This window comes from Nicotiana sylvestris, chromosome 10 (genome assembly GCF_000393655.2).
Source record: "Nicotiana sylvestris chromosome 10, ASM39365v2, whole genome shotgun sequence".
Classification (NCBI taxonomy): domain Eukaryota; kingdom Viridiplantae; phylum Streptophyta; class Magnoliopsida; order Solanales; family Solanaceae; genus Nicotiana; species Nicotiana sylvestris.
The window spans coordinates 55,350,277-55,372,316 of NC_091066.1; the positions used below are offsets into that span (position 1 = coordinate 55,350,277).

The 22,040-nt window shown below is 39.0% G+C and overlaps 1 protein-coding gene and 1 long non-coding RNA gene across 3 annotated transcripts; both read left to right on the forward strand.

Moving 5' to 3' along the window:
* The first annotated feature begins 694 nt into the window (after positions 1 to 694).
* On the forward strand, positions 695 to 4,627 carry LOC104227101 (uncharacterized). Of its 2 annotated transcripts, none has more exons than XR_711029.2 (2): positions 695 to 1,194; positions 3,888 to 4,627. It is a non-coding gene; the product is annotated as an uncharacterized lncRNA (long non-coding RNA). The 2 variants fall into 2 exon arrangements; XR_011402919.1 differs by having other exon boundaries at positions 701 to 1,194; positions 1,337 to 4,627.
* Positions 4,628 to 13,449: 8,822 nt separating this feature from the next.
* LOC104227103 (14-3-3-like protein B) lies at positions 13,450 to 15,954 on the forward strand. Its single transcript, XM_009779240.2, has 4 exons — positions 13,450 to 14,071; positions 15,036 to 15,158; positions 15,398 to 15,514; positions 15,647 to 15,954. The coding sequence occupies exons 1-4, from the start codon at positions 13,598 to 13,600 to the stop codon at positions 15,698 to 15,700; spliced, it is 768 nt and encodes a 255-aa protein (XP_009777542.1). The 5' UTR covers positions 13,450 to 13,597; the 3' UTR covers positions 15,701 to 15,954.
* The last annotated feature ends 6,086 nt before the right edge of the window (positions 15,955 to 22,040 follow it).

Consider the following 22,040-nt stretch of genomic DNA (forward strand, 5'->3'; position numbering starts at 1 on the left):
CAAACTACTATATATATTGCTCTCTTCTACAGTCTTACAGACACACGAACTCATATTAGTTCACATCTCTCATACACTCAAAAGCTCTTCTGCTTTCTTCTATTACTTACCATTGTTACTAAATTAGCCGGCTGCAAACCAAAGCTAATTATTACACTCTCCTTTTCTTCACCTTGTGTTTACTATCTTTACTAGTATGTTCTGATTTTAAATTCAAGCTCTCAAACCAATGTGTTTCCTACTGCTTCGGTTTATCATATTCCTAATCTGTTTCTATCTATTGTTTTGATGTTCAACATGTAATTGACCTATTGCTCCACGTAGCTTGTTAGTGTTTCGCCCCGTAAGTTTGACAACCTTGATACCATTGGATACATTTTGATATGGTATTTTGAGTGGAACATTTTTGTAAAATAGTTTGAAAAAAATGAAAAATGAAAAAAAAAAGATTTTATATAGTTATTAATATTATACTTTCGATTATGTTTTAAATTATACACATAATATGAGAAAAGTTTATGAGATTTTTTTTTATTATAAAGATATAAATTATTTTCTCACTAGAAAAGAATGTTATCTTTTTACTATTTTAAGAATTAAGCATACGAAAATTTGTACTCTTTATATGAGATTAGGACAATTAGAAGTTGAGAAAATATATGTATTTTTACATGACAAAAATCTGAACCCTTGAATAAATTTTGGAAGACTGGGAACCGTTGGATGAAAAAAAATTTGTCCAAAGTTTTCATTTTTCCGATTTTTGTTTGTGAAAGGGGATTTTCGGATTTTATTTTATGGTCCCACACGATTTCTTGGAGAAGAGGAGAAGAAGGTTCGAGAGGGGCTATATATTTGGAGTTCTTGGACAGAAATTGGGGTTTTTTTTTGGACAGAAATTTCGGGACAGAAAACGGTTCTAGGGTTTTGGAAAAGGGGTTTCTGTTTTTTTTATAGTAAAATCCGAATTTCAGAAAATATAAAAAAAATGGTTTCAGTTTCTTCTCTTGGGTTCTAACTTCAAGGATGGGAATCGATTGAGGTTTGAAGCTGATTTGAGTTGTCGTTCAGTGTTCGAAACTCGCGGTTCATGTTCGATCTAGCTGCTGCATTTTCGAGTGCCCTTTTAAGTTTGAAGCTTTGTAGCTGATTCCCTTAACTCTCTGTTATCAAGAGGAAACTTAAATTTCTCAGGTTCTTTTCTTTTCTTACTGTTTTTCTGTGATTTGTGCGCTTTAAACTCGAAATTAGCCTGTTCGCCTAATCTCTCTTCTGTTAGAATTTGTACTTGACTGTTTGAGTTTTCTTTTTGTTTAATCTAACTTAATTGGTCTAGGCATAAATTAAAAGAGAGGAAGAGATTGAATGTCGGCAGGAACAGGTCCACGCCGGAGTCGAATTGAGAATTGATTTAAGGAGATTTTCTTGTCCTTTTCACATTTTTTTATATTCATGTGTCTTTGTGCTCATCTGTTGTCATTTAAATCTAGCTTCGTTTGAGTTTTGCTACATTTGGGTGTGGGGTTTCAATTGGTTAATTAGTTCTAGAATAATTAAATGAGAACTTAGAGTTCTATGCTTTGATTTAGGTGATTAGTTTGGTTTTATTTTCTTCTGCTGAACTTCTCCAGTCTTTAACATGAACCATGTTTGAACTATTAGGGTCGGTTTAAGTGTGACAGTTTCATATTTGACTTCCCTGTGCTCTACGTTCAAATTCATGCTCCAAGCTTACTTGTGATGCATTCTGATCATTTAAACTTATGTCACTTATGTTGAAGATTGAATTTGGATAATTCTTTGATACAGAGAGTAAACTTATACGTTGATGGGTTTAAAATCATTTACTATTGCATTCAGCCTTCACAATTGACATGTGAGTTTAGTCATGAACAAGATATGTGCTACTGGGATAGGGGCTGAATTTATGGTATTTGAAAATGAATTGGGAAGGTTAAAATTCCACTGATGGCTACTGGTCTTGTCCAAAATTCCAAGAATAATAGACGGAAGTCCAAAATTCCAAGAATAATAGACGGGGGCTACGAATGGATTTTCCTAGGGCCCTTATCATGCCTTTAATTCACCTTTAGTTGTTTTGTCTCATGCTGTTATTTTATTAGTATCTTTCACCTGTTAGCTTGTAGTATGGTATGTTTCTCTTTCTTGAATACCCGAAATGTGTCAATATGTGTAAGTTGGTTTACGAAGAATTGTTGGGCCGTGGGAGTTGGGAGAAAGACTTGGCCCATTAGTGTTAATTTGCTTACTTATTTAGGAATTGGGCTTGGTCTAAATACATGAAAATGATAAGTTAAAAGAACATGACCCCGAGTTGAATTTCTTTTAGTTTTTCTCTTATTTACTTATTCTCGTTTTATTAGTATTCGCTGCATGTTAGGCCGACCACATTTGGGCAGGCAAGCCTTAGGACTTCTGTTAATTTTGAGGTGAGAGGTCGTTCCCTTAGTTAAATTTATCCGGGGAATGCCCTGAAGGACTTGTATATAGTTTATTTTGGGGAATGCCCCGTAGTACTTGTATTTGGAGGCCAAAAGTAGAGCTTGCAGTATTTTATTTTTATTTTTATTTTTTTATTAGGTGGAGACGACGTCGAGCCTTTTTGTGTGTTTATTTTTCTATGTTTGTTTTACCTCAATTCAAATATTCTAAAAGCCGACTAGATCAAGTGTACAACCGTACTAGTTACGGGACTTGGGGAGTGCCTAATACCTTCTCCCCGAGTCAAATGAACCCCCTTACCTAAAATCTCTGGTGCCGACTTAGTTTTGAGTCCAAAGTGTTTCTGAAAGGAAAATTATTTCTAAAAAACCGGTGGCCTGGCACACCGAAATCAAATACCAGGTGGCGACACTTTGAGTTAATCCTTTTGAACACAAATTTTGTCACTTTCTAGTTGAAAACCCCTTTAGAGCTTTACAAAATCCTTTTATTATTTTTAAGAGGGTTAAGTGAGGTTTGTAAAAAAGTGGGTGTGACAGAGTTGTGACCCAACCCTAGTGTGGGTACTTAATGAGTGTTTGATTTAGAGCTTGTTTGTGATTGTGTTAGTGATATTTAGCCTAGTTTTTGCTTGAATTTAAGAATTAATGGTTGTAAATATTGATTCATGCCTAATTGACTTAGTATCTACTCGAGAAATAGAGGCTAAGCCTAGGAAAACTTGGCTAACAAGGAATTGGGGTGAACTCTAGAAATTGATAGGCCCAATTAAAGGGTTGAATTTAGAGATAGTAAGACCCGACTTGAGCATTTATCACTTATTTTGTGCAATATCCTTTTGGACTTGAGAAAGCCAAATTGGGATAAAATCACTCTAGCTACCAAGAGGTATTGAGTGGGTAATTGCATGTGATTGCTAGATTACGACCCCGACCAATTAAACCTGCCCTAGAGCCTACAATCCATTAGGTAACCACCTAGGTGGAAGTCACAACCCTAGATCTTTTATAAACTTGAAAAACAACAACACCAAAAATATTGTTCTCTAGCTTTTCATTTACAAACATTAGCATAAAAATTAGAAGTAGAAAGAAATAACAAAACAAGTGAAAGTGCATCTTGGGCATATCATACACTTAATCTAGATATATACCTAATCCAATATAAGCTCTCTGTGAAATCGACCCCGACTCACGTCGAATAATTATAATTGCATCGACCGCTTCACAAGCTCAATTAATGGTGTGAATTTGGGCGACATTACTCATTGTCCGCTGCCACCAACCTCAACCCTATTTTGAAGGAACCTTACCTTATACTTTTCTAACCCAAAAGTTGTTTCCCTTGTCTTCTTCCCCAAAAATATGATAACATTTTCAATAATCTTACTTATTCTTTTGTTTATGACCTTATGTTTCTTTAAGGTGATGGTTTAGATTTTAATGATCCGAGAAGACGGCGGTGAATTGGTGGCCAGTGGTGGTGTAGCAACTTTTTGATGAAATTTTTGACAATTTAATGCAGATCTTGGGGGAATTTATTACGAAACCAATAATAATTTTGATGTCTTTGCTGCTCTTTAACTTGAGAAATATAGCTTGTAGCCTTAGCATCAATGATGCACTTGTGTTTGACTCACTGCTAACTCCATTGCAGTCTTTATTGCGTATCTGAAAATTTCTAATTCCACTCACTTTCTTGAGTTTTTCTATTTTGAATCTCGATATTTCTAAGAATAAAATGCACAAGAAGCTAGGAGCTGAACACAATTATACAGAAATAAAAAGGCAATAGTTAGCTTAGGCTTTTGTGTGTTTGTTTGAATTGGATTGTGATGGTCTGTTTTCCTTCTACTGGTTAGCGGCAATGGAGATTATTCATCGGATAAGAGAAACAGTTGAACGAGGGAACTTGGTTAAGAGATATAATTGTAATTTTAAGTATTTTATTTATATCTTATTTAAATTGACACGTGTCATAGCTTTATTGGTGCATGATATTACACATAATTTAGAAAACTGGTCAAGAACAAAGTGGTGTGTAATAGACACACTTCAGAAAGGTTGAATGTGTAAAATGATTTTTCGTCGTTAGAAGATGTGTAACAGGAATTTGGTCTATAGTTCAGGTAACAACTTATATATTTTGCCATTATTTTTCTTTATTCATCATTATATCATCAATATGGTGCATTGAGACTCAAATCCAATGTAGTGCTCATATAAAGGTATGATAAGCCATAATGCATTGGGAATCGAACCCAGCGTCTTATTATCATGTTGTACTATGACTTAAACCTGGTGTCTTATCCTTAAGGTGCGATGGGACTTGAAACACACCGTCTTATCCTCAACCAATGACATAAATAGGCCAAAGTGCATAGGAACTCACCCTGGAGCCTTTAAATTTGGCAAATAAGTAGTGGATGTGTAACAAATGATGTAAAATTTGTTGATATAACAAAAAAAAGTAACATAATTGTATCCAGTGAATGGAAACAATGCACATTACATTAAACGATTTAAATAAATATACACACAAGTTAAGCAGCATTGGTGTGCTATGTTAATGTATCAAGTTAACGTATACAAACATGTATGCAACATACTATACATTGATGATAGTAAACACCGACCAAGTTCTGTAGGATACATCATATAGTCTACATATATCTCTGTTATTATGTGAAGCCTAGTAATCCTATTAGATCAGTTGGACTTTGATCATATATTGTGATATAGTAAACTAAAAATTCATAGAGACTTACCATTTTATGTGAAAACAGATAAACAAATAGTTACCTGACGTGAAAGTTAAGAAACACCAAGCCGTGAAAGTTAAGAAACACCTACCACAACTTGACAAAGAAATGAGACATTTGTGTTGTTGACGTGTTAAGAAACTTTACTCAAAGTAATAATATAAAACAAGAAAATAGACAAGAATGTAAGGACAAAAAGATGAGAGATTCTTATTTCTTTCACATATTCAAGTGTGTACAATGTCATGCCCAAACTCTCTATTTATAGGATGATATTTAGGTAATACAAAGGAATGTCATGAACATGATATTAGCTATTGAGATCACGGGGAAAAATCATGAAGGATGTTATAGAGGTGTGAGAGTGACAACCATAATGGTAATAAGTAGTGAGAGGTTAACGGAGAACAGTAGTGAGAGTAACTTCTTTAGGAGCTATAGATATTCACTACATAATATAATATTTTATAATATAAAAGACATTTTTCTTTGTTTTTTTTTTTGGGGGGGGGGGGAGGGGGGCGGCCGATGGGATGGATTGGTTGGTGTTGGATATAATAAGCCTAGCTTCTATTTTGACTCTTTAACTCTGTAGCTTAATCAAAGGACATGGATGAAGAATGCGGAAGGTTGTTGGAAAGAATTAAAAAAGTTTATTAGGTTATAGAGAGAGTTGAAACTTTTTTAGCTACTAAATAAATCCTTAGTGTTGCGCCATTTTTGACAAGGAAAATGACGAATGGCAACTGGTGATTGTGGTATCAAGGACGGTACTATTTCGTCCGGTTGTTTTTGTAGTCTTGTCCACACCGTTCGAACGATATTCTTGCCATAATATAACAAAAAATAATGAACAAACACACATGCGTATTTCTGATTTGTACCTTTTGTCATAAATATATCCCGAATTTAACTTTTATATATCGATAGTGTTATAATTATCTACTTTTGAACTCTCTTTCCTTCTAGTAGAAGAATGGAAATTAAAAGATAGCGACTGTTTATACATATAATTGCTACCATATGCTAATTATGAACTCAGGTAATTGCAGACAAGCATGTAGATATCTGAAGTTTATGTTTGCGCAAACTAGCTCGGATATTATTACTATCATTTAAAAAGACTTATGGCTTAAAAGCTATTTAAAATAAGTCCATCCAAACTGTTTGACCAAAAGATATCGAAACTTTTTTGATTAAATCAATTAATGAAGATGAAGAGGTAAATCTTAGTCAAGCATAATAAATTCCAGATCTATAAGCAAATCAGAAAATGATGCATAAGATGAAATGGGGGCGATCAATCTTATTGAGGTTTTTCATTTCTTCTCTCACTAATTGATGGAGATGACTGTTTTACATAATCAATGGAAGATTGTTTTGTCTTATTTTCGCTAAGAAGATTACAGAGGAGAGGAAAGAGAGAAAAATCCCCCTTTCTAGGAAGGTCCCCTCCCTATATATAGTCATGGAGTCCTTGCTATGTTTTTGGGTCAAAGTATCTTCATACCACGTCCGTTTTCGTTGTTACCTGAGTATTGTTCTTCGACTTAGCGGGCACTGTGAGTAGGTGGTTTGGAGAAAATCATGGCGTCTTTCCTTACCCCGCCGTTTGGACGGGGTCCTAGTTGGGTCAACCACAGCGGTCAGATTTTGACCAATACAGTTAGTCCTTCCGTCTGCCGGGGTCGTCTCTTGTCGGGCCCGGTAGACGTATTATGATTTTTGCTCATCTAAGAGAAATCTGACTATCTACCCCTTGGGTATGATTTTTAGATTCAAGTGATACAACGATGCTTTTGAGATACCCTTGGACCGTTGCGGTCGTTTCGGAATCGAAGCATCGTTCAACTTGAAACGGCATTCGTGGTTACCACCATTATGACACACGTTCCCAGGGGATTGAACCGTTTCGTGCCCTATCAACTTCGATTGGCGACTCCTGGATTTCGTGATCGGATAATTTATGTTTCTTATAAATAGAAGGAAGGTACTATTCGATTGACACACTTCTCTATCTTTTCTTGAAAGAAAATTGCGAGTCTTCTCTTCTCCTGATACTTTGGATTTCTGACTTTCTCTGGTTAACTAGGAACTTTTGCCTAGTCTCTTCCTCTTTCTCATGTCTCTTTGTTTAGTCAAATCGATACAAATGGCTCGTGATTCTTCTCGTGCTAACCAACCTGCCACAACTCCGGTGCCGGAAAGCAATGTTCTTGTCACTGGAGGAGTAGAGGTAGTAGAAGACGAGGAGGTTCCGACAGCGGCTGAGATCTTGCCCAACCTTGGGAGACCATGGAACGATTTCCACAGTCCCGCCGGGGAAGAGCCGGAACCTGCTCTATTTGTTATAAATGCGGAAGGGATCACAGAATTGAAGGCCAGGTGGGGAATCCCTCACCACGTCAAAATGCTGCCGGCGGTGGGGGACGACATAGTCCATTTTGACTGCCTAGGGTACTGCACGTTCTACGCCTACCCCTTTATTGTTGGGTACACCCTCCATCTTCCTCTCTTGGTTGTAGATTTTTTCCGATTTTGCGAGGTATGCCCGACTCAACTTACGCCGTACCTATATAAATTGTTCCTCATGCTGCTCAAGTTTGTGGAGCTTGCTCGCCGGGAGATCACTTTGAGGAACATGCTTAATAACTTTGCTCCTCAACTCATTCGTAGCATAATGATTCATATGTGCTACCGAGGGATGAAGAGTCTGGTCGTGCAGATAGGATGATAGAGCCAATTATCGTTTCTACAAGAATTACTTCTACGTGCGGACCGAGCACGTTGTGGTAGATCCTTTAGGGTTCTCTGAGAAATGAAACTTTGCGCGTAAGTTTTTATACTTTTGGTCAGAATAATGCTCGACCACTTCCATTTGGTCAATATTTGAAATTTGTTCTTTTGTTTTCACAGTCGCGAAACTACCCCTACACCCGTTGACGGTATCCGTGAGTGGGTGAATGTCATCCTTTATCATACAACGGGGATTTACACATGGTCATCCTTTTACGAGAAATATGGACGCAAGCCCTCATTGGTGAGTAATATCATTTTTGTTTGTTATTCTTCCCCCTCCCCTTTTTTACTTTGTTTCTTATGTGATGTTCGTCGATGTCAGGAGAGTGTGGAGGGCGAGGGCTCCTCCACTAGCTTTTTGTTAACCTACATTGTCCGCTCATCCTGCCTCAGTGTCTACTACCCGACCTTCGTCGAGGGCCGCTTTAGTTGAATCTATGGTTGTGGTCGTACGCACGGAGGCTACCCCTCGAACTGAGATTCCGACCCCGGTTACCTACCCAGCAGAGGAATCTTCCCGTACCGAAGAAGGAGAGGGGCCATCAAAGAGGAGGTGAGTGAAGTCTGAAACGGCTCATTCGGCCGTGATACATATAGAGGAAGACCTTCCCTTGACGGTGTTTGAGGTGGGAGTTGATGCCTTCCGCCTGTAGAGACAGAGCCAGCCATTGCGTCTGCCTCACTGACGGAGATCCCTGCCGCTATGATTGATCAACAACCTGCCACGACGGGGGGTTAGACTCCTGAGGCCACTGTTACTGTTTTGGATGGGCCTTCGTCCTTGGTGCCTGGTCGTGCTTCCTCCTCGGCCGCAGAAAGAGGAAAAGGTATCGTGGTCGACGACTACGAATCTGAGTCTGATCTTGATCCTGATGATGTTAGGATGTTTGAAGAGGGTCTTACCCGTTTGGTGGTTCATGTGGGAGGCCCGACCCGTATTCTTTAGATCTCATCGGACATCAAACTTCTAGGAGATACGGAGGACCTGGTGCCGCAGTTTGACCTCTTGTGTTCTGCTGCTGAGAGCGAGGCTCTTCGGAACCTTCCTGATATTGACTCGATGCATGAAGTGGCCGCTATGGGCTTGAGGGTACGTTTCGCCTTTCTTTCATGTTCTTTTTATTTTTCTGGACGATTTGGCCTTAGACCGTCTTTTTGTTTTTCAGACGTACATGGTGGAGATTAAGAACGCTCATAGGGCCGACACTCCGACCAAGATTTTCCTGACGATGTTGGAGAAATATCGGCGCTATCACAATAAATGTCGTGAGATGCACGAGCGGCTAAAGGCGAACCCTGGTGATCGATTCCTCGGTGAGGAGTTGGAGAAGAGGGATCAGCAGTAAATGCAGGCTATTCGCAGGAGTAGCGTACTCGAGGAGCAACTTCGTGTAAAGGACGAAGAGCTTGAATTGGGCAAAGGGGTTGCTGCAGAGTGTGAATATCTTCAGGGAAAGCTGAGGTCGATGCATTCTGAGATGGATCAGAATCTTATCAGGGTCGAGGTGATGAGCGCGGAGTGGATGGGAAAACTGGCCGAGTTGAATAGAAAGGTTGCCGGGTTGGAGAACATCGAGAGTGCTTGGTCATCGACTTCGACGAGGGTGGCGGCTCTGGAGAACACTGTCCGCATTCTCTAATCCGAGCAGGAATCGAAGAGGGCGACGGCTACACTAAGGGAGGCGAGGCTCGAGGAACATATTAGAGAGATCGGCCGGGAGGCATAGACCTTAGGGGACTGGGTTGCTGCTCTTGAGGCCGAAAATGAGCAACTGTTGGCTCAAGTCAAATCTTCCTCCGCTGTTGTTACCCGTCATTTCCACGAGCTTTGGGTTTATGCTGAAGCCCAGCGGGATATCTATAAGAGTTTGTGGGAGGCAGGCAGTGTTCCCGAAGCTGCATATGAAGGAGCACGAGTGAAGGAACGAGAGGCTCATATTAACTATGGGTATGACCCTACGACGCCCGAGGTCGGTAAAGGTGGTGATGATGAAGGAGAACTTCTTGGAGATGGTGGTGAAGAGGGCAACGACGGTGACGCCGAGTGAAAATAATTGTTGTCTTTGTTCGTTTTCTCTTTTTTTTTTCCTGCTTGTTTATTGCTTTTTCTTGGATTCTGTTGGTTTGGTCGTATGTAACCTACAACTGTTTGCGTAGTAGCTAAGTATAACGAGGAATTTTTTCATTGTTTTATGTCTCTTATATTTCTTTTCCTATTTTTGCTTTTCATAACTCTGGTGCAAAGAAGTATATCTCTGTGTGGCAAGTTCCCAATTCTTAAGGAATCTAACGACACACGGATTGAGTAGGATTTCGATGGTGACTTTAGCTGTCGGGCAATATTTTTGAACTTGTGTCGAAGCACTGTCCCATCTGGGTTCGGATGGCATCGAATGCTCTTTCTGGTAGCGACCTTAGCCGCAGGGATGTTATTTTCGAATTTATATCGAAATATTATCCCGTCGTGAGTCCCAATTTTATTTCCTCCCCCTTTTTTATTTAGAATGGCCCTTGACCCCGAGGATGTTTCGAGCTTTTGTCGAAATACTAATCCGTGATTGTTCGATTCGTGGTTGAAATGTGCTCTTCGTCGAAGGCCCTTGGCCTTAAAGTTGTTATTTCGAACTTTCATCGAAATGTTAACCCGTTACTGTTCGATCGAGGTCAAACTCATTTTATTTTTGGCGAAGGCCTTTGGCCTTAAAGGTGTTATTTTGAACTTTCATCAAAATATTAACCCGTCGCTGTTCGATCGAGGTCGAATTCTTTTTATTTTTGGCGAAGGCCTTTGGCCTTAAGGGTGTTATTTTGAACTTTCATCAAAATGTTAACCCATCGTTGTTCGATCGAGGTTGAACTCTTCTTTTTGGTGAAGGCCCTTGGCCTTAAGGGTGTTATTTCGAACTTTCGTCGAAATGTTAACCCGTCGCTGTTCGATCGAGGCCGAACCCTTCTTTTCGGCGAAGGCCCTTGGCCTTAAGGGTGTTATTTCGAACTTTCGTCGAAATGTTAACCTGTCGTTGTTCGATCGAGGTCAAACTCTTTTTAGTTTTGGCGAAGGCCTTTGTCCTTAAGGGTGTTATTTCGAACATTCGTCGAAATGTTAACCCGTCGCTGTTCGATTAAGGTCGAACTCTTCTTTTCGGTGAAGGCCCTTGGCCTTAAGGGTGTTATTTCGAACTTTCGTCGAAATGTTAACCCGTCGTTGTTCGATTGAGGTCGAAGTCTTCTTTTCGGCGAAGGCCCTTGGCCTTAAGGGTGTTATTTTGAACTTTTGTCGAAATGTTAACCTGTCGCTGTTCGATCGAGGTCGAACTTTTTTTATTTTTGGCGAAGGCCCTTGGCCTTAAGGGTGTTATTTCGAACTTTCGTCGAAATGTTAACCCGTCGCTATTCAATCGAGGTCAAACTCTTCTTTTCGGCGATGGCCCTTGGCTTTAAGGGTGTTATTTCGAACTTTCGTCGAAATGTTAACCCGTCGCTGTTTGATCGAGGTCGAACTTTTCTTTTCGGTGAAGGCCCTTGGCCTTAAGGGTGTTATTTCGAACTTTCGTCGAAATGTTAACCCGTCGTTGTTCGATCGAGGTCAAACTCTTCTTTTCGGTGAAGGCCCTTGGCCTTAAGGGTGTTATTTCGAACTTTCGTCGAAATGTTAACTCGCCGTTATTCAATCGAGGTCGAACTCTTCTTTTCGGCGAAGGCCTTTGGCCTTAAGGGTGTTATTTCGAACTTTCGTCGAAATGTTAACCCATCGCTGTTCCTAGCTTTTTTTGAAGAGTTGGATATCCTTTGGTGAGTCCCAATTTTATTTTTTGAGAGTTGGGTCATCAGGCGGACGATATTTCGGTTGTTTTGTAGTAACTTCTCATTTTCCAGTTGAGATGTTTCTTCGCTCATTTGCCCATGCGGCACTCGCGTTCCTGTTTGAGTGAACATCGGAAGGTGGGCCAACATGATATTCCCTTTTCCCCGATTCGGGGAGTTGGTGGATGAGGGTGGATTTGTAGCGTTGCTATCATTTTGCTTGGTGTTTCGATGGCTGATGAGGCGGTGGCTTTTGAATTCGACAGCTGTATTCAATTCTCTTTCCTCTCCTTTTTCGTGCCTTGGCCCCGCGCGATTTTAGGCTTGTTTTGGTTGATTCCTGGGCTGCCCGACGTGCGGGGGAGGATGCTGGTTGTGGCTTCCGTTTGCATGTAGCATCATGATCTAGGTTAGCATGTGAGGTTTACTTACCGCTCTTTATGGCGGGCGATCATGTTTACGATTTTTGATCTGGAAGGGACTAGGAAATTTCACTAAGAAATTCCCACAGACGGCGCCAAACTGTTTGACCAAAAGATATCGAAACCTTTTTGATTAAATTAATTAATGAAGATGAAGAGGTAAATCTTAGTCAAGCATAATAAATTCCAGATCTATAAGCAAATCAGAAAATGATGCATAAGATGAAATAGGGGCGATCAATCTTATTGAGGTTTTTCATTTCTTCTCTCACTAATTGATGGAGATGACTGTTTTACATAATCAATGGAAGATTGTTTTGTCTTCTTTTCGCTAAGAAGATTATAGAGGAGAGGAAAGAGAGAAAAAAACCCCCTTTGTAGGAAGGTCCCCTCCCTATATATAGTCATGGAGTCCTTGCTATGTTTTTGAGTCAAAGCATCTTCATACCACGTCCGTTTTCGTCGTTCCCTGAGTATTGTTCTTCGACTTAACGGGCACTGTGAGTACGTGATTTGGAGCAAATCATAGCGTCTTTCCTTACCCCGCCATTTGGACGGAGTCCTGATTAGGTTAACCACAACGATCAGATTTTGACCAATACACAAACGGGCTCTTAATTTTCCTACAACGCAAATACCAATTTGTCCACACCACAAAGCCTCCCCTTCCAAGAATTAAAATAATTGTGCGACTTCCACAAGAGAGGTGAGTGGCAGGCGACTTATTATTTTAGAATCATTCTTCCATCACATAGTTAAAATCAACCAAAAAAACAACGGCTAAGAACAGACATTGATTGGTCAAAATACGGGCCGGACGTGACAACCCACGTAGCCCAATTTCGGCCCATATCCGTCCAATCACGGCTTCCAAAATCCAGCTGTCAATCTCCTAATCCAACGGCTCATATTAAACCTACCAAAACACCAATATATTTAAAAATAAAATAATATAATAATCTCTCCGTTTCAATTTATGTGAACCTATTTTCTTTTTAGTGCGTGCCAAAAAGAATGACCCCTTTCCTTATTTGGAAATAATTTACTTTTACACAAAAATTTATAACCACACATAATATATGTGTCTCATTTTAGACCACAAGATCAAAAGTCTTCTCTATTTCCTTAAACTCCATGCTTTCGTAAATTAAAACAGAGGGATTATATAATAATAATATAAAGAAAAAAAATTCCTAAAATCTCTCCCATCCCTAAAAAAGTCCAACAGCAAAATGCCCTTGTTCTCACAAGTTTTAAATCCACTTGAAAACACACAAACTCCCCAGATCTCAAAAATTCAAACATCAACACAACCAAAAAGAAAAGAGATCCCTAATTAGAATTCATTATGGCGCGTGAGGAGAACGTGTACATGGCGAAGCTTGCCGAGCAAGCCGAGAGATATGAGGAAATGGTATCGTTCATGGAGAAAGTTTCGACTTCCCTAGGGACGTCAGAGGAACTCACGGTAGAGGAGAGAAATCTCCTCTCCGTGGCGTACAAGAATGTTATCGGGGCTCGTAGAGCCTCGTGGCGTATAATCTCCTCCATCGAACAGAAGGAGGAGTCGAGGGGTAACGAGGACCATGTGAAATGCATTCAGGAATACAGATCTAAGATTGAATCTGAACTCTCCAATATCTGTGATGGCATTCTCAAGCTCCTTGATTCTTGTCTTATTCCTTCTGCTTCAGCTGGTGATTCTAAGGTATTTTACCTTAAAATGAAGGGTGATTATCATCGTTATTTGGCTGAGTTTAAGACTGGTGCTGAACGTAAGGAAGCCGCTGAGAGTACTCTCTCCGCCTACAAAGCCGCTCAGGTATAGCGTCTTTGTTCTTATATGTTTGAATTGATGAATTTTCATGGATCTATTTGTGTAGATTTTCCCATTGATGATTATTTTCAGATTGGATTTATCTAATTTCCCCCGAGATTGATGTTAATTAGGTTTTGTTTTGGGTTGAATTAGTGATAGGAATTTCATAAGATATTATGGAACTTAGGTCCCTAGAGCTACAATGTATCTTCGGCCCACGAACTTGAATGAATAGCGGCGAGAGTTTGACATATCTTTTCATTTTTCCTCTACAAGTAAAAAGATAAACTTTATATTAATTTGGTCCAAACAAGTTATGTCATTAAATGTAAATTCTGAATGCTTATTTTTAAATTATTTCCGAATAGAAAAAGGTGTCTAGACTAAAGAAGAAGGCCCTGAACGACCAAGTTATTGCTGAGAAAGGGTTGGGGTGAACAACTTGAAGTATAATTTTTCATGGAAAGAAATGATCTATTGTGTACATTTATTTGAATAGAAAAAAATAACCCTATAAATATTTTGTATTTTATTTATGAATATCTATGCTATTTTGTATTGATAAAATAACAACAACAACACACCCAGTGCAATCCCACCCTAAATACACGATGGGTATGATAAGTAGGGGTGGGGGGTGGGGGGCTTATTGCTACAATTCATTAAGACTCGGTTATTTGTCGTTATGGGTTGTAACTTGTAATAAAAAAATACGTAGTGTTAAGTAGTTAATGAAATTTCAAAATATTATCAAAATTTATCGTTTATCTAGTCTTGTTAAAAAGTAATATTTATCTGTCATAATTTATGTGACAATGTTCGGATTGCTATTTCACATAACTAAAGGTCATTCTTTTAAAAAAAATTATCCATGACATCTATTTGGTCCACTTATTTTTTTCCCTGTATGAGTAAAGATTATGTTGCTTATCTTCAAATTTGCGCATTTTGGTCTGAATGCTTGCAGGATATTGCAAATGCTGAACTTGCCCCAACTCACCCTATCCGACTTGGACTGGCTCTCAACTTCTCTGTGTTTTATTATGAGATTTTGAACTCTCCTGATCGTGCCTGCAATCTTGCTAAACAGGTATGAATCTCTTGTCATTTCATCTAGATTTGAATAAGGCCCTTTCTGGAATGATTTAAGCCTGAATAAAGCATAACAATTACGTTGGAGTTTTGTTTGGAATTGTTGCCTAGTTGCTTAATTGATTTGACTTAGGCCAAAAAGGAATTAATGTTGAGCCCAACTAATCAAGATTAATGTTTAGTTTTCCTGGTCGGTGTATCTCCCTTTTCATCTTATATTTTTTGATTTATGGCTAGGCCTTTGACGAAGCAATTGCGGAATTGGACACACTGGGAGAGGAGTCTTACAAGGATAGCACTTTGATCATGCAACTGCTTCGTGACAATCTTACTCTCTGGACCTCTGATATGCAGGTAGATAACTCTGCTACTTTGTTTGTGTTTGTTTCCTTCTTGTCTGTTAGCTGTATTACTAGAGTTCTTGCCTTTGAATCAAAAAAGCGTTGGCCAAATATTGATAGTTTTACATTTCTGCTTGTGATACAGGATGATGGCGCTGATGAAATCAAGGAAACCAAAACTGACAATGAACAACAGTGAGGGAACTGCCCCTCAAATTGTCTTTTGACTTCTGCCTGATGGTTTTTATTGGGAGAAGCTGTTTCCTTTTATTTCCTTTCTACTGTGGTTTCCCTTTAGCGTTCTCTTATCCTCGCAATAAAAACTCTGATTATTGATGTTCAATGATTTCATCTTTATTTTAATGTGCTCCTGGTGCTTTGTTTCTATTAAAGTATTTCAGTTGTATTTTTGAACCGGATATATATCAAATGGTACACCGAAGTGATACTCAATCAGATCGCATTCAAACTTTCTTTTATGCTTGTTCCTTTTTTTTCCCTCGTAATTCTGGCTATATGATAAATAGAGGAAAGTCTTTCTTGAGAAAGTACTTATCCAAGGGTGTGGTCTACAAGTCAATGAAGCGGGGGAGACTAGTAGATATTTTTTTTAAAATGCTATATGATCTCTTTTCATATGTCTTATCTTTGGTGTATATAGTTATCTGAGTACCTGTACTGGTGAGGTACCCAATATTCAATGAGCTTACCAGTACCAGAGTTCAAAACTAAGTCCAATTAATCATTGTTAGATGGAATCTGGTTTAGGAATCAGTTCTTGCACAACCACAATAAATTGTTAGGCCAGGGTATTATGTGCTGTTTGTTGGAGGTTGATACTTGGTAGTAGTTCAGTTGGCGTGCTTTATGCTTTTTGGTTGGTTTGGGGTTGTTAACTTTTTTATGAACAAATCTTTTAGTTGACTATAAGTTTAATGGATGAGGCTGCTAGATCAGAAATATTAGCTCATAACATATTCATGACTTAATTTAAACAGAATTTCTTTAATGAATATAACTGGACTGCTGGCTAGGTTGGTAAAGGAGAACGATCATACTTGTTTAATCAGGGTGGTATCAAATTCTCATTTGTTGAGTCCCAAACTTGGTAATGATTCTAACTAAAAAAACAAACTCACTGAAGGATTAGCAGGACTAGAAAAAGTCTTGCTAGTTCCTCGAAATTGCCTGCCAATTGGAGTACTTAATTACAAAAACTCTTGAAGGAAATATCCTCCACTCTCTCCCCTTCCCCCTTCGACTTTAAAAAACCGACAGATTAGTGTAGAGGGAAAATTCTCTATGATCGTTTGTTATAGGTTAGAGCATCAGCAATGCGATAAACAGTAAGTAAAGTAATTGAGAAAAACAATAAAAACAAGTGAGTAGAGAGAGAAAATCAACAATCTTTTCTCGAAAAGTTAATAGGCATCTATTTTCTTTTGCTTACTATTATTGTGTAAAGAATCCAATAAGAGCCTAACCACCGGAACTAATAGCCTGTTTGGTCAAACTTATTTTTGGTCAAAAGTAATTTTTTTTTGCCAAAAGCATTTTTGGCCAAAAATGAGGTGTTTGGCCAAGCTTTTGAAAAGAAAAAAGTGCTTTTGAGGAGAAACAAAAACAGTTTTGGAGAAGCAGAAAAAAGTAGCTTCTCTCCAAAAGTATTTTTTTGAGAAGCACATTTGAAAAAAATACAATTAGAAGCAGTTTTTTAAAGCTTGGCCAAACACTAATTGCTACTCAGAAGTGCTTTTCAAATTAATTAGCCAAACACAAACTGTTTCTCACCAAAAGTACTTTTGAGAAAAACATTTTTGAAAAAAAGTACTTCTCAAAATAAGCTGGTTTTTGCAGCTTGGCTAAACGGGCTATAAACTGTCAATTAAAAGCGAACCCCTTTCCGTCACTCTTTCGCTTAACTGAGCCTCGTTAACCTGCCCAAAAGAAAAAAGGAAAATAGAAAAGAAAAACAAAATTTTAAGGACCGATCGGTGAACAAAATTGTTTGTTTACCAAAAAAAGAATGTTAGATTAAACCGAGGGGCGAGAACAACGAATTGTGTACCTTTTAGCACAATGGAGATTATTGAACTCACCACCAAAAAAATTGCCCCAAGTCGAACTCCAATTTACTAGAAAATGACGTTTAATGCCACAAAATAAATATCTTATCCTATGTGAGTGTTTTGTTTTTAGAAAACAAGAGAAGAACACTTCCCTATTGATAGATAGAAACTGATGTTTGTTTCTTTTCTTGCAAAAGGAGAAGAAAGTCCATCTATAATGAAATCTGTTTTCACTACTAAAGAAAAATAACTATGTTATTTTATAACTTCTCCTTAAGAAAGTTACCTCTTAACTTCTCTAAACCTTATGTCCTTATCCTTTCTAAATGGGTCGAGTCGGTTCATATGGGCAAGACTCTGTCTAGTATCACAACGATAACACACATTCATACTGACAAATAGTTCGTGCGACCTGCGAGCATATAAAGTTATAATATTTCATACCTATTAAGGTTGTACAAAAGCTCTACGTAGAAATCCAACCACATACGGAAAGGATTCGCTACTAACATGAGGATCTTGTTACTCGCAATACCGCAGACATCATTTGCTACTCCACTAGTTGTTTACCATATCCCTTATCCTCTAAAGAGGTGAACTCAAGTTCATGTATAACATTGTATCCACAATTATACTCAATACCTTCATGGTAAGTGACACATGGGCGATTTTAGTCAGCCCAAAATTACACCCGCGTGGCAGTCAAGTTGCACTTGACTTAGCCTTCCCAACACTTAGCCAAATTTTCAGCAAGTTTGTACATAGAATTATTTTAGGCAGCAAGCGTAAAGAGAACACAATAAAATTCGGGAAAATCCCAACTTTGTATTAATTCGAAAACTTACAAAGGAAACCCTCACTATGCTATGAACACAAGTCATTCATAGCCCACTTCATCTAGTCAAGATCACAAGTCTATCTTGCACACAAAGACTTGCCTAATATCCAGTCTTAGCCCCTTTTGAAACACTTAGAAACCCTCATATTTTTCTCTTGTTTCCCTTACTGAATTTCACACAAAAATCCCCACATACATCTGACTAAGTCCAAAGACACCTATTTATAGCACATAGGCCGTCTTTGGCACTTGGCAACATATTGACACTTGTTGCCTACAACTTTTTTCACTTGGCGGGCTAATGCTAATTATGTTCCTATCTTCTAGTTGACATCCCGATCTACATAGGACATGATCTACATGAAATGATAGGAGATACACGCATAAAATAGTCATGGGTACAAGTAGTTACAAAAAGGTAACCACCCACTACTTTGGCATGTGCACTGCATGTGCGCTTTTACTGGCCAACTGCTGTACGCCCAAGGCTGGCATTATGCCTAGCCTTGGATCCTTTTGACATTGCTCCGCACCAATGCCGTGCCCAAAACCCACCACTCATGACTTTGCTGCACACGCCCAACGCTACTGCCACCTGCACATGTCTTGGCCGAGTTTCTGCCTTGTTCATGTCAACCCTTGTTTTACCCATTCCATTGCTTGTATTTTGCTTTACAAAACCTTGTATGAGCTATCTAAAGCTTTTAACATCATCTCACATTGTTTTGCCTTAGCTTAGCCCGCACTTGGCATTGCCACAACCCAAAGTACCCGTGCCACTGGCTTTGGCGCGTATGGTATGCCATAATGCCCTGACTTGCCCATATATGACATGCCATTTTGCCCTGACTTGCCCATATTGCCTTTTCAAGCCTTTGCCAAGATGTTTTGTCTGCCCCAAGACCTTGGCCAATACTTTCCCACAACAACCCACATAACAATGTCTTGCCCATTACCCGCTTGATCATTTTGCCCGCACATAGGTCAATGATAAGTTCATCACCCCAATCGTTGCCACAACCATGCCATGCCTGTTGTCAAAGATTCAGGCCCCTAAAAACCACTTGCATCCTTTGAAATCGACGTCCTCGTCGAGCCAACTTAGTTTATGAGCCCCAAGGGGTTGTTGACATACAATGCCCCTGTTGCTCCATTCACATCTGCCATAATGGTATTTGTTTCTTCCACTTGATCTTGTTTTTCTGTAGCCAACACAACATTCACCCTGGCCTGCACCGAACATTTCCACCACACGTAAAGCATCCTTTGAATTTGTCACTTTTTTCCTTGACATTGGAAGTCTCAGCCTGCCTCCCATTATTGGCATACCTGTCATCTTTAGCAACTTGGACTTTTCCACTTTTCTTCCATTTCCTTCCTTGTTCTTCCTTGCATCAGACTTTGAATGCAAAGATTTAGCTGGGTCATCACCTAAATTGAAGTCAACCAATGAATCTGCCGCCACAATAGCAGTAGAGAGGCTCTGAACATTCTGCCTTCTCAACTCTAATTACGCGCATCCCTTCAATCCGCTCATGAAGTAATGCATCTTGTCTTCCTCTACCATATTACTCACATTCAACATCAAGGATGAGAACTCCTTGCCATACTCCCTCACTATGCCACTTTGTTTCAAGCGACACAATCCATCTTTCGCAACCCATGACGAGTTTCTTGGAAGGAATTGAGATTTTAATTTCTTCTTCAGCATATCCCAAGTTTCAATTTTGGGCAATCCAGCACTTTCCAGTTCCACAACTCGCGTACGCCACCATACCTTTGCATCATCAATCAAATACATAGGTGTAATGGTCACCTTGTCATCGTCCAGCACATGAGCAACCTGGAAATACTACTCCATATCCCATAATAAATTTTTCAGGTTGCACCACCATAAGCCTTTGGCTCCGGAATTCTCACCTTGGTGCAATCATCACTTCTAGGGGCAATGCTTTATAATGCCCTTCGAGTAGAATCACCTCCTCACATAGTTCTTCCTTGATAGAATATAAGGGTCCACCAAACTCTATAGAGAACCAGGTTCTCTATCAGGTTCAACATAACACACGCACACTACAGTAAATGAATGACAAGAGGAATTTTACGTGGAAAATTCCCAGCTCAACGGGATTAAAAACCAAGACCTACCCTTGTAAGATTTCAACTTCAATACTGCGAAACTTTTAGATTACAACCTATGCAACCTAGGAATTAACCTCTTAATCCTTCACTAACTTGTATTACTCTATTACAAGTCACTTTGTAATAACTTTATTACGAAGACTTTACAACTCGACTAAATCTAGCCAAGACTCAAATACAAGGGTTAAGATTTACAAAGAGTTAGAATACTTCTAAATAATCTAAGTAGGAATTACACTTGAAGAACTTACAAAGTTACAACTCAACTAAGGACATACAATAACTTGATGTAGGAACTGGTCCGTAGTTGTTTTGTTTTTTGTTCTTGATGCACTTGAGAATTGCTTGTTGGATGATCAGTCACGTGAAAGAGCTTGAGTGAATTCTCTAAGTGTTCAAGTGATGTGTTTTACCTTCCTTGATGTTAATAATACATGTGTGACATCAGTTACAATGATGTAAGCAAGGTAGGTAAAAAGCCTTCCACGAAAAGTTGACTGCTGCACTATTCCTATACTGTAGCGTGTGCAGGCAACAACTTTTTCAGCTGGAGAGTTGACTTTGTACAGTTACCTCGGAGCTGGTAGTGACCTGTTCCCAAGCTATTCCTTAGACTTTGAAGAGTTGAGACATATCCCAAACTGGAACCTTTCGATCTTAAGGTCTTGAGAATGTGTAACAGGTTGCTTATCTAGTTCTTGATACTAAGTTTGTTAGATCATCAAAACATAAAGCAAGGTACTTGTAACCTATCAATTTCCCCCTTTTTGATGATGACAAACTCATAATTGAAAATCGTACAAAGAACCTTTAAGAGCCAGATAATGAACCAGAAAGACCTTAGGTTTCCCCCTGAATCTGCATTCCCTTTTAATCAGTGCACATCATAAAACAATTATGCAATTATTCTTCCCCCTTTTGGCATCTTAAAAAGATCAATAACAAGCTTTTAAGCAATAAAGAAGTCTAGCTTTAAGTTAACTCATGCCACTTATGTGCACACAATCATGACTAAAAATAGAGCATAAAAGCAAGATATAAGCAACAAAAAGGGAAAAGCTTGCATTAACATAATTTGGACTTTTAAACAGGAGTAGAGTCAATGTTACTACCATATCCACAAGTTAGAATGATCAACAAAAAATACCACTAATAATCATCACAAGAACTGATACTGAGGGAAGATTTGACTCTGAGGGGACACTATTTAGGGAGCACTAGAAGGAGAGGGCTTAGAGACAGAGGCAAGGGTTTGGAGGACTAAATCCATTCGAGCATTTTTTTACATTTGCTCATTGAGCAGTCTCTCTTTCAGTTCCTCCACTTGTTTCCTGAGATCAACATTCTCTTATGTCAGACAAGCAACCTCTTCACTTTGGGAGCTACTGGAACCAGGTGCCTCTTGCAGCTCACTTAACTGAGTGTCAAGGATAGCATTCCTTGCTTTCAGTTGCCTTATCTCAGTAGTAGCACTGTTTTGAGCATTTATC